Below are 14,133 nucleotides of genomic sequence, written 5' to 3' on the forward strand. Positions count from 1 at the left end.
TTTCATCTTAACTCTGTTCTGAATATAACCAATCAAATTAGCTTGATTAGATTAGCTAGATTTTTTGACTTAACTTTGACTTGATCTTTTGGATCAATTTTAGACCAATTAAATCTAAGCATAGTTAAGTATAGTATTTTGAATACTGGACATTTTTGAAACCAGACTTTGTTAACCTTAAGACGACATAGTTAAAATCCAGTCTTTGAAATTGCAACACTTGGAATGACCCTCTGGGAGTTTCCTAGAGAGATTGATCACCTTACTCAATAAACTCATAGTTCCCCTCAGCTCTACAAAGAATTTTAGCGTCTTTCATCTCAATACTTTTTGGGTATTCGTTCCTCACTTTACTTCTCATCAGTGTCGTTTTTGGACACAGATGGCAGTTGTTTCCAGCAGAAAACCCCTCTAAAAACCAACTGTACCTGCTCAGCACCACATCGCAGACATAAAGTTAGTGACTAGCTGGTGGAGCATTTAGCAGCTTATGAATCAGTTATTTCTTTCAGAAGTTGGTGAAGACCAAAAACAGAACTAAAAGGAGAGTTCATATTGGACTGACATTTGACACAGACACGACGTCAAATGAAGGATAATATTGCTCTGTATATGCTGGACGTAACTGTTTCCCACAAGTTTGCCATTTCAACTTAAAAGTTTATAATATTTCAGTGTTTACAGCTTCCACTGCTGCCAATTGTTCAAAAAATTTATTATGGCAGGTTTAAGTATTCAGTCGCTTATAAAAATCAAAGTCTTTCAGCCTTTTTTGCCTTCAACGCATCGAAGTTTTTTCTAGAACATTTTGAAATAAGACTTTTCATTTTGATGGTCAAGTATAATTTAAATTCTTTATGAAATCGAAGTAATTGATACATACGTACATGAGGTCTGATTGAAAGCCCAAGAGCATAAGCACTGTCCATTGTGAATACAGATGTAAAGCTCAAGTGGGCATCAGCATCACTGTGTGTTATAATGTGTTGAATATACAGTATGAGCTGTGCCTGATCAGAGGAGTTTCAGTGACAGTGATGAACCCCACGATTTATCCTATCCAGCGTCATATTGACAAATTTGTACTTAAAGCGGTTTTGACACACACAGGGGAAAACAGCTGCAAAGTTGACTGGCACAGTCAGCATATTTCCTTTGTTTTTTAATTTGCTATGGTTTAGCAGTAGACATACAGTAATAAGGGAAAGGCTAAGTGTCTGCACAGATATTGTTATGGTGTTGTTTTTGTAGATTTGGCCATCATTTGTGTTGGCTATGATAATATTTTACACACCTGTTTCATTGTTAAAATCTGGGGATGTGCCGCTTCTAGTCCATTAGGGCAAAAAAAATGTTAATGTTCAGCTTAATTTTCTACTGTTTCTATGATACAGTTAAACTGGGGACTTGTTTGAAACCAGTCTGATTGTTTGTGTTGCTTATCCTAATTGACCGTTGTAAAAAGTATCTTCACAATTAACCTGATGGGTAATAACTGTTACGAATGAATGCCAAAACAAAAAATTAGACCTACTAAATTAGAATTAGTAGGATTTAAAAAATTATATTTTCTTTAATAAATACAGTGCCAACATGCTGCCATTGGAAATAATTAATGAAAAGTAAACATTTTACTGGTCATGCCACACAATATGGCCTAAAGCATTTAGACAATGGAACATTACACCATTTATGACTGAACCATTTAATGCAGATGAACATGTTATTACAAAACCATGAGCAATAATTTGCTGCTGTAACAGCCTCCACTTTTCTAGGAAGGCTTTCCACCAGATTTTGGAACCTGGCTTCAGGGATTTGCTTCCATTCAGCCTCAAGAGCATTAGTAAAATCTGCTACTGATGTTGGGCGATAACACCTGGCTCGCATTCTAGTTCATCCTTAATGTGTTGGATGGGGTTGAGGTCAGGGCTCTTGTGTAGGTCAGTCAAGTTCTTCCACACCAAACTAGAAAACCCGTTTCTTTATGGGTATATTTTGTGCACGGGGGCATTGTAATGTTAAAACAAAAAAAAAAAGCCTTCACCAAAATGTTGCCGCAAAGTTGGACGCACACTAATTTAGCTCACCATTGTATGCTGTAGCAATGATATTTTCCCTCACTAGAATAGAGAAGCTGGTCAAAACCAAGAAAAACAGCCCTAGACCAAAAGTACAACATGGCATTATTATCTTACAAAATTACATTAGTATTCATTTGTAGTCGTGTTTCTGGCAACCTGATCAATCTAAGTCCAATATGTACTCGACTTTTGGCTCTTTTCACTATTTAGTAAGGGAAATATCTCGCTCTTTAGTGGCTAAATTCTCCACTATGTTCACCATCTAGTTGCTAACTTTGTCTGACATTTGGCGCTAGGTAGTGGCAGTGGGTTTACAGCTGCTGCTGGAGACAAGGTTGATGAGAGCTCAGAGAGTTAACCAAAATATTAAAGTTGCAGACTATGAAATCCAAAACAATGAGTTAAAATCACTATAAAGCTCTGTAGAATTGAAAAGAACTGCAGAGTCAGTTGATAATTTTCTGTGGGTTCACCACTATGAGCAACTCATTTCCCTTTACATTTAGTCATTATATCCATTGTTAATATAAAAGTGTTTGGCCTCATTCACCAACCATTCTTAAGAGGAAATTTCTTCTTAAAACCTACTTACTTAGTTTTCACGAAGATTCTGACATTCACTGCTTTTTTCTTATTTGGGATTTGTTCTTAGGTAAGAACAGAATCTACGCACTCTCAAGAGCACACTTATGCACTTTTGAGTGCTGACATGTTTGTTCAAAACTATTGGTTATTGTGTTTTCTTTCATTCTACAGTTGTATAATATTATAGGATTTAAAATAAAAAAAAAGTCCTGTCTTTCTAATAATGGCCCCGATGTGCTGGTCCAGCTCAGATAACTCTGAGCAAGCCTTTCACCCTCCAGTGGTGAGCGTGTCTCTTCTGTGTTTGGAAATATATATTTTTTTGCCTCAGATTTGAGTGCCATTCTCCGGATACAGTGTTCACTGAACAAGTATTAGCATCCAATGCATCTTTTCTTTTTTGTTTTTGTTATTTTATATCCACTATTGACAGAGCTAAATATGACAGCGCTCGTTTGCTTTTTCACTTCCTGCAACAGTACCTCCATTTCAGAACTACTGAAGTTTTTCTTGGGTTTGGAGTCCGATTCTCCACCGTCTTTAGATTTTCATTTGGGGTTTCTTGACTTCTTTCTCAATTTTTATTTTCAATTTTCTTTGTGTTATTTTCTGTGGGGCACATGGCCTGCAGTCTCATTTTTATTTTTTATGGGGATTGGTGGGGCGTTTACCTATGCTAATTAGGAACAACTGTCACGCACTGTCAATTTATGAGGATAACGGGAATCATCATTATAAGAACGCGTACAAACAATTCTGCGGTTTAAGAACATGTCATGAATCAGACGTAGACATTTCTTAGGACTTTTCTCAAGAACAATTTTTAAAAAAAACATAAGAAGATATTGGTGAATAAGGCCCATTGATTATAGCAGTTTTAAATTTTAGTAGTTTGAACCTCTGCATGGCTTTGTTTGACCTTAATGTCTCCCTGGACAGTAGCTATATGGTGCATTTGTCCTATTTGTCATGTCACTGCCACACATTGATTTGACTAAAAGGATTTGTTGCCAGCTCTCATGAGGATACATCCCATCCCCAGTGACATAACACAATGTTATCCCACATATTAAGATAATCCTGGGGGAGAGTCACAAGGTTTCAACCTTGTGAAATAAAGAAAGATTTTTTGTGCAATGAGCAAGTGGGGGAGATTACGTTGTACTAATATGATTTTTTTCGCTATGTCTTGACTCACTCAATAGGGTTGCAACATTAGCTAATGAAACCAACAGGAAAATCAGCAGTGAGTGCAAACCACACATTGTACACTACAGTCATACACCGAGCACATTATGATACACATTATAATACAAGCTCTCTCTCTCACACACACACTATTTATATGTAAACTGTTAAATACAGTTTCACACTTCTCGCACAGCTTTCTCACTTTAATACATATTTGTCTGAAACAGTGTGATGACTGAGTTAAGTTGCTTATTTAGTTGGTTGATGCTGTTACAACCTGCTAAATGAAAACATGAAGTCTTAAACAGACAGGCACACGCACACACACACAGACACACACACACACACACACACACACACACACACACACACACACACACACACACACACACACACACACACACACACACACACACACACACACAGACATACAGGCGGAAAGGGAGAACCTCAGCGGTCCTCTCAGCACCTTAGTAACAGCAGATTGGCAAACTAGCCCCTTCCTCACTGAAGGCCCCCTATTGGTTAACCAGCGCTCTGTTGCCAGGGAACAGTTTATGCCTTGTTTCATCAGTGGCCAATCAGTGGGTGTGTGCCAGTGACAGGGGGATGGGAGTGGGTGGAGGTGGGGTGCTTGTGTGTGTGTGTTTGCAGCTGCAGAGAAGCAAGTCAGATTTGTGTAAGACAGGTTCACAGGATACACTGATAATATCAACAGAGGTTGTATGGGGGGGTTGTTAGGAACCAGACGCAAATGGTACTTGCTAGCAGTGAACTGCAAGTAAGGAGTGGTAGATGGTGCTCATCTTTTTGGCAACTTTTAATCAATGCAGGCAAACTTTTAGCTTTTCATAATAAATCTGTTGTCCATGCCCAGCAGATGCATCTTCAGGTTCAGCAGCCCTGTGTCCCCATCCCCATACCCCTACCAATGAACAAGCCCTACTCCCAACTGAAGTAGGAGGTGAGAAGCATTGTGTTGATTGACATGTCAGTTGGCATAAATGCAGGGGGGGGGGCATGGTAATTTCTTTTTTATTAATAGGGAAAAAAAGAAAAATTATTAAATCCTTTTCAATGATAAGAATTCAAACACATAATGATCATTATATGAAACAGAAAAACAGCCTTTAGTCTAGGCCGTCTAGTATTGGATGCTTGACAGTTTGAAGCATTGAGTGGCTCAGTCTGATTTAAAGTGACAGCCAATATTAAAGTAATACCTTCAAGTCATATTGCCAAGGTAATGTGTGTCTACATGACTTGCATGCAGACTGAAATATCGTGTCTTATAGAGTTTCTTATAGAGGGTATCAGTCTTGTTCAAATAGTGAATTCCACTGTATGAAGAATGTTGCATGCACGCCTGCACAGTGTTATATTTTCAGGGTTGGTATGGCCTGTGGTGGTGGGGTGGTGGGGCCCAATGTGATATTTTTTCATGGGGCCCAAAATCCCTGTGAGTTACCCTGACTATCACACTCAGATAAATATACACAGGGAGCGTTGCAAACACCATGGGAACAATTGGGCTGCTCTGACACATGTCCTCTAAATCAATCCATCAATTGAACTTTATCTATATTGGGCCTTTCATGCAAGATTATGCAGTATACAGAAACAATAAAAATATCATTACTGTATCCAGTGTAGCATGAAACCACTGTACTGAAAGCACTGAACCTCTGTGTCCACTCAAAGACATCAACTAGTCATGATCGTTGAACACAGAAATGAACCTCTGTGCATCCTAAAGGCTCATTTTTACAGGAAGCTGTGTCCGAAGACGACCAAACCTTTCATGGCCCACAATAACAAAACTTAACATAGTGACAAAGAGTTCTAAAAAGTAAAGAAATAAAATTACATTTAAATATGAGGAATGGATTAGCAGATAAACCAGTGACTCTAAGATTTCAAGAGAAAAAGGTAAAAGATTGTGATGCCGTTCGCTCCAGATGATCATTGACACTAAAGCCTGTTTCTCAGTTGGTCTTAGTGGTAGATGATGGAACAACTGAAAGGCCAGTTCCAGATGAATGAACAGACTTAACAGGGACACATGTTTAAATCATGTTTGACATGTAATCACTAGTCCAGTGATTTATTTCAAAACCAAGAGCAGAATCTTAAAATGTACAAAGAAGAATTTGCTACCAGAGAGACTTTAAAACAGGTGCATGTATACATAATGTGTCCTCTCATACTGGTCAGCACACATGCTGCTTCATTTTGGCTGCTCTGCAGTTTATCTAAAGCTTTCATGTTAGGCCACAAAAGAAAGCATTATAGCACTTTTGTCAAACCTGCTAGTGATAAAAACATGCACAGGTCTCTCGGTATCTGTGTGGGAGAGATATGGCTGTACTTTTGCAGTATTTCCCAAAATGATAAAATTCAGATGAGGATCAGAAAGCACAACAAGGTTACTAGCTTGGGGCTTGATGTTTTGTGTCAAGGATTTTAAGTCACTGTATAACATCTGTCTCTAAGCCTGTGCTCTAATTATTAGGATTTCATTCTTTAAACGGTTGTAGAAAAGTTTGTGACATAAAAAAGTTAATATGATGAATACACTTAGCTACTTTACCAGTAGGGCTGACATCACTGAGTGATACAGAATATTCAGTCCAGTAGCCCTACGACAATCCTGCACCTCACACCTCTTTCTAACATTCAGTGAGTGAATGAACAATGAGGGCAATGAGGGGACGTGAGGGGAGGAGATGAGATCTTTTTTTGTGCCGCTTGTGATTTCTCCCTTTTAAAATGAGTAAGTTTTAATAACTCCCTCAGCTAGAATGATTATTTTTTGTGATGTGTACACACTGTTATATTTTATATAGGTTCATTATATAAACTGTAATAAAGTGATATTGATTAGCTGTCAGTTACTGTCAGGTAGACTACTTTCAGAATAACGGAGTTATCTTATTATCTAGCTAGCACTTAGCTACTAGTCAGGTTTAAATTCATAGATTTAAATCTAAAACATGATAAGAAATTAGGTTGGGGGTGGGGGAGAAATCAGAGATTTTATATGCTTACTGCACAAATCTGTTGTTTTGTCTTGGCAAACGAGCAACACGTCGCTCAGCCTGTTTGCTGACGCACAGAGCAGGTTAGGACATCTTCATTGAGAAACACTGAAACAATCTGCTGTTTGCTTGCTTGCTTGTCTGCATCACGTCCAGTTTGTAATCAGTGTCACGGCTTTCATCCAGTGCCAGCATGGAGCTGACACTGATAAAACCAGTGACTACGTGTTGCCGTGACAACACTGGCAGCCAACATACGTGACTTCTCAAGTAGTTTTTTTGTCAAGTAGTTTTTTTGTTGTTGTTGCAATTATGATACATCTTGTCTGCTGTTTTGAGGTAGTTTGTGAGTTAAAATCATTATTATGTTGCCTTTGTTATATTCATGATGATGAACAAGTTTTATTGTAAGTCACATGGCCTTATGACCCATATGTTTGAGTAAAGCTCAGGAAAGGCCAGAGAAATGGCAGGCAAAATAGCAAAATTGTATGCTCCCGTCTGTTATTCTAATGCTGGTCTACTGGGCGAACACAGCAATAATTGATTAAGTTACCTTACTAAGTGCTGTTATACTTGGATTTGTAAGTAAATGAGAGACGAAGAGTATTTGTTTCTTTGTTGTTTTGTAGCTTTGTTCTTGAAACTGTTTTGTCTGTTCCATGAGACTTCAGGGAAGAATAAATGTAAATATGGACATCAGCAAGAAGTGTGGACTCTTTCATGACCAGTGTAGTTACACAGTGCCAATGCAGGAAGAAGTAGAATGAGGCAGATAGTTAGGGTGTGGAGGTGGGGGTGATAGATGGTGGTGTAGCTTGTTGCTTTCATGCTAGAGACTGAGGTTCATGTCCACAGGTGAATATTAGTGACCATTAAGGGGGCAGACAACTTAGTCTCTGCGAGACAGATAAGACTTAAACCAATTTAAAACTGTACTGTCTCAAACATCTCTTTTGCTATACCTCCTCTGATAATAAGTATAGTATGCTTAATTGTATCAAGAGCAGTACATTTTTCTGTATCTCTGCTGTGATTTGCATGAGAAGCCAGAATGAAACTGTGGTTCAGTCACTTGGGGGCAGAAAATTCCACAACAAGTTTACACCATCAGAGGCTGACATATTATTATCCTTATAAAGGTTGCTATGGCTAACATGTTAGCCAAAAATTGGGCATACGTAATGCAACAACAGCATTCGTTTGCAGTTGGCCACCTGAAGAATGTAAGTCCATTATTCACCCTCCCTAATTTTCTCTGGTTTTGTCTCCGTGACTGATAATTTTCACATCACACATAGTCATTTGATTCATTATTAATATAAAACATACTGATTAAAGTAAACTATAGCTGTTAAAACTGTCTTTTTGATGATTTTACTTTATAAATGTTGGAAAAGGAGTCTAAGTCACTTTTATTTAAGGGATGTTTCACAATGGCAGTTCTCTGTGCTCAAGGGAAGATGCCAATAAGCAGAAAAATTATTTGTTCTATGCCAGCACTTAATCTTCAGGATAATATGCATTCTGTTATAAAAGGTATTTGATGGGGAAAAGGACACCAAATGGGGGCTCACATGTTTTGTACTGTGATTATACTTAACCTGATCTTTGTTATCCCTGAGGTGTATTGCTCTATGTTATGTGCATTTTCAGGATTTACACACCAGGAGGATTAAGAATAAACCAGCTCTGTTGTAGAAAAGTAAATAACAGTTATTAAAAAAATAAGTAGTATGTTCAGCATTTTTAGTAGCAAGTCCGCAATCACTTAGTCAAACTATAGGATTGAAGAAATAATTGTAGAAAATGCAGATTTCAGAGCGCTACACCAGTACCAGTAACTAAAGAGTGAAATAGATTTATAATTACAGATTTATAAAGGCAATTTTAAATGTGCTTAAAATGCAGCAACATAAACTACCACACCTCCTTTTATCATCCCAAAAAAGATGTAATTAACATAAGGGGAATACCATGTACTTTTGTCTCATATAAGTTTTTTCCTGACGTTGAAGTCCCATTTCACAGGAACATGTTTCAATGAGCATATTTTCCAGGAAAAAATTCAATTTACTCACTTGAATCCTGGGCTGTTCAATATTCCTAAAGCAACAGGAAATATGTCATATTTGCTTCTTTATGATACCAATGTGATATCTCTATGCTAATTATGAGGCAACAGCCAGCAGTTGCTAAGTTTAGCTTAGCATAAAGACTGGAAGCAGATAGAAACAGCTAGCCTGGCTCTTTCCAAAGGTAAGAAAATCTGCCTCTGGGCAAGAGGGAAGATAAGAAAATTTTCAAAAATGTCAAACTATTCCTTTAACAGGCATATCAGATAATAGCACATAAGATCTGAGATTTTCCATATGATTTACTCATTGAAAATAATTGTGAATGACTGTGCTCTTTTGGTACAAATGAAATAATTAAAAAATAATTTTATTATTCAGTAATCAACCAACCTCTTATGAAAGGTAGAAACTATCATTGTAAAAAACACAGAAAGTAAGTATTAATATCTGTAAGTCAGGAATACTACTACATAGTAGTAGTACATTCATAGTTTGTGGCTACATAAAAAAGAACACATTTTTCTTACTAAATAGAGGTTGGAAAGGCAGATGATAGTAGGACCTCATCCACCTGGTCTGGTAATCAGTATGACAGAGATCTGCGATAAGCCTATCAGCGGATTGATCAGCAGAAACCTTGTTAGCAGGTACTCTGGACGGATTCATTTACAACAGTGTTCCACTAATGCAGCTTAATATCAGTGTGTAGTGTTATTGTTAGTCCCATTTTCCCTCTCCCACTGCAGCTATTGTTAAAATTATTTTAGAAGTAGATTTAATTAAAAACATAGGCCTCCTCTTTTGATTACTCCTCTATTAAGACCAAAATAAACTCCATGTTAATAACAGTAAAGTGTTGATTTTCAGGCAAGGGGAAAATGATACATGGTATTTTAAAAATAGCTGCTGCATCGATGATAATATCAGTGAATATACTAGATTCACTTTCAAGTATTTACCCAGATTGGACAGGTGGTCAGAACAACTGGCCTTCACCAACATGACCCATGTTGTCAGCAAGCATCTGCTGAAGTGTCAGTGAGCAAGCATGGACTCCCTGCCAACTCCAGGCTGCTGTTCTACAGCCAAGCTTGACCTCTGAGGTTACCTTGTCAGAGAGAGTGGGCTTCCCTGTGGGATCAACAAAGGCTTGTGTTTTTTATCTTAAGATGCAAATTGCTCCTTCATCAATGCACTGTGTATATGTGTCATCTTTGCTGCTGGGTACTTTTCCATGCACTTTTTTTCAAATTTTAAACTACGTTAGAGTTATTATTACAATAATAATTCATTGGTTGTTGCTCTTAAATTGGCTAAGAATAGATCTGAGAGAAAGGTGATCACACACATTGTCAGACATCTTTTGGAATGATTGCACAAAATATCATTCCACACGATAAATAATGTGTTAATAGAAGCAATATGTGTATAAGTCGGAATAGGCTTATTATTTGCTTTTGATTTGTACATATGATCATTTTATCAGGGGTGCAAACAACACACATAAAGCTGGAACTGATTTGTCAGTGTCAGTGTGGTACTAAATTCTCCTTATTGTGATATCTCTTATGATTTTTCTGATGCACCTCGTATACCAGCCATTTCCTGCTCCAATTTGCTTTTCTATTTATTTCCATTTTAGCCAATATCCAATTATTTCATCACTAGTCATTTACTTAATATATTTTTACATTATAAATATGTTAGATTGTTTTTATTTTCACGTTAATTGCTGGTGGAGATATGAAAAATTTGTCACAAATTAAATGAACTGAAAAATTAAAATTAGATATGTTTTTGCAGAAAAATATTGGGGCAGATTTAGGGGTAGAACCTATCTCTGACTGGCTATTCCTGCTCTGAGCATACTGTACATATGATTAATCATGCGATCACTTGAAAGATGCTGTTAAAAGTTACTCTTCACTGTAAATAGGAGTCTTTCCCTTGATATGTGCCTTATTCCTTATCCTTCATGCTAAGTGACATTTTTTTTAACTTCTAAGTTGACTCTATCATTCATTCTTTAGTTTCTAAGAAATTTGATAAATACAGGCCCTGACAAATACAGTGACCACGCATGGTATATTAGTAATATAGGCAGAGTTGTTAGCATACCCAAAAAGATGGGTTTCCTCTGAAGAGAACATCAACCAAACTGTGGCTGAAATCAACTATTAACAAGCCCCAGAGTCAGTAGCTTTAGCATCGCCACAGTAGCAAAATAACCAAGATTAACATTTCCTCAGTACAAGAGAATGTTGTGGCTGTCAGGTGAAATCCTTGGATCTTCAAAATGTCAAAGAATTGTATTTAACTTGACACCTGTGTGTTTGAATTCATTATTTTTTTTAAAAAGTTTTATAAACCTCAGGGCTGCAGGATTTTCTGAACTAGTAAAAGAGGCTCCTCCAGCTGAAGTGACAGTTTCCAGAATTCCCCTGATTGATGCGCATACATTTATGCAAGGTCCAATGAACGTAACAATTTAATAGGAATATGTTGATAAAATAGAGAAGAGTCATTGACCTTTAAGTCAAAAACAGTTTTTTTTTCTTTTAAATTGCATTAAAACAAAGCACCTCACGACCTACACATAACCACTGGTTGGTTTAGAAGTTTGTGCATCCATTTACTTTCTCATCAATTAATCCTCTTGTATTGTATATCATTTTTGTTGATGAATCGGTGACACACTGAGGGAATACAAATGTGTTGGCTGTTGTTTCATGCTTTTTTTGAAAGGTAAATGGATGAGTATAAATTATTATGCGTACATTTGTATGTATTGTGCAGGTAAGATATATTGTATGTGTGAAAATGGCTTTCTGTGTGTGTGTCCTTTTATTATTATTTATTATTTATTTATTATTTTATTTTCATTTAATATTGACATGGTCCCCTTTTCTCTCTTTCTCTTTCTCTCTCTCCCACGCAGGCCTACAGCTCTATCCTGGTTGTCATGGTGATTCTGCTCAACATTGGAGTGGCTATTTTGTTTATCCACTTTTTTATTTAAAGACAGCACTGCTTTCGGAGTCAGCCTATCTATGCTACAACAACTATAAATTCATATGATTATTATGACAAATCTGCTGTCCCTTTGTGTTCCTGGTGAGAGGACTGCAAACTGGCTCAACTAAGACTAGGACCAAGGAGGACTCCACCATCATTTGGGCTAAAGGTGGCTAACCCCGGATAACCTTGGATAAACTTGGTCTAGTTGTCGTGCAAGAGATGCTCAAGTGGGTAGCCCAAAGGCGTGGATGAAAGACGGGTGAACCAGTCCATGTAACCGGACCAGAGAGAGATAATATAGTCCAGAAACTGGACTTAAGTGAGCTTCAACAGTTCACATATAGATTAAAGTGGGCTGAACCTGTCTGAATCCCAGGCCATGAGAGATGCAGCTGGCATTACAGCAAGATGTCTGCTTCCATTGTCTGCAGACAGGACTGACGAGACAGACTTTTTCATCCTCAAATCATAGTTTTCAACAGATTTGTAACTTCTAATTTATTTATTAACATTTTCTGTCATGTACAATACATTGATGGATATATTCTTTATTTTCTAACCCTCCACCCCTCTTTAAATAGCTCCTGCGTTTTGGTTCCTCCACCTGCCCAAGTGTTGTTACTGATGGTTCAAGGTGTGTGTGTGTCTATGTTGCTTGAACTGCCATGTGTGTGCTGCCTGGATACATGGATGGTTGTTGGCTCTCTTTCCACAAATACACACACACATCGCATCTACTCTGTCCCTCTCATTCATCCGTATTTGCTCTGATGTGCGTTTCCTCTAATTCTTCATTTTGTGTAGGGAGTGAGAAAGAGTGTGTGTGTGTGTGTGTGTGTGTGTGTGTGTGCGTGCGCGTGCGTGCGCGTGTGAACAAATAAGTGCATGCTTATGTGCATATCTGCATACTGTACATACATTACATTGGCAGTGCACATGTGTGTAAATGGGTTTTTGTGCAGAATGTGAGCCTGTTTGCATTTGTAACAACCTTTGATGTCTTTTCCACCAGTGTATGTTAATGTATGTGTGTGCGCGCATTGTCTCCAAGTAGCTCAGTGGCCTTTCATGCTGTTCATGAACTTTACAAGAGCATCTCATGAGGACACAGTCACTGCTCATCCACATCTAGACTACTAGCATCAGCTGACAGCTGTGCTCTCTCAGTCTCTTTCTTCTACTCCCACCCACCTCTACCACGCACCAGTCAGGCGAGGGAGCTTCCTCTGAGTTGGTGGTCGTTCAAGGATGACCGTCCTTAGCAAAGCCGCGCGCCTACTGTACCACTAACAGAAGTATTTAGAGGAAATACGGCCTTCAGATAAATGTGTGTAACACCACAAATACAGCTTAAAAGACAAAATGAAATTGATAAATCAGTGTCTCTGACTGCTTCTCTCAGAACTTAGCCTGAAGAAAACACCTTTTATACTATTCTTGCAAGATTTCTGAAAAAAAATACTAGTCGCCAACTGCCTTTCTTTTGTAGTGCAAATTGATAAAACTACAACAATGCATGCATATTTACTGTAATATCTTAGTTGTGCATTTATTCTGAAAGCAAAAAGCCTCAGAAGCACACACAACATGTTATGTTTTGATAGGAGCAGTGTCTGGAGAACAATTTATGTGGCACAAAATGCTGAGTAAAACAGTAAATGCCAGAAACCAGATGAAGTCTCTATATGGGGCTGGAGTGATACTCCATGCAGAACTGAAAAAACTTTTTGAGAGAATTTTAGTGAAATGATGCAGTCTGTTGTAGCATAGTAGGCAGCAGTGGCCAAGATCAAGGACAGGATTTACTCCATCCATTCTTCAGCTTCTCCTCCACCGATCCAAGACCCTAAGTGACTAAAGTACAGTCAGAAATACCAGTTACAATTGTCTATTTTTATAGTCAACTGAAATGTTTTTTTTTCTGTCCCCCCAAACCATCTGGCAGACCAGCATCTGTGTTTGTTTGCATGTGTGCACATGAATGCTCATCAGAGTGTGTGAATATGTGTGTGCATCTTCCTCCTTCCATGTGATGGGTAGGGATGCCTGACCCTGTTGCCATTGGTAACAGCTTAAGGGGGGCAGGGAGTATATTGCTGTTGTTTTTCTGTCTGACAGCGTTTCTCAAACTATGGATTG

General features: G+C 38.0%; 1 protein-coding gene across 2 annotated transcripts in view; it reads left to right on the top strand.

The window, feature by feature from the left end:
- Positions 1 to 12,731, top strand: part of jph3b (junctophilin 3b) — a 59,110-nt gene extending 46,379 nt beyond the window's left edge. For both annotated transcript variants that reach the window (XM_040132765.1, XM_040132766.1), the window contains one exon: positions 11,915 to 12,731. In XM_040132765.1, coding sequence (XP_039988699.1) covers positions 11,915 to 11,995 — 81 coding nt within the window. In that variant the 3' untranslated portion in view covers positions 11,996 to 12,731. The remainder of the gene's footprint in view (positions 1 to 11,914) is intronic.
- Positions 12,732 to 14,133: the final 1,402 nt, after the last annotated feature.

This window comes from Xiphias gladius, chromosome 8, assembly GCF_016859285.1.
Source record: "Xiphias gladius isolate SHS-SW01 ecotype Sanya breed wild chromosome 8, ASM1685928v1, whole genome shotgun sequence".
NCBI lineage: Eukaryota > Metazoa > Chordata > Actinopteri > Istiophoriformes > Xiphiidae > Xiphias > Xiphias gladius.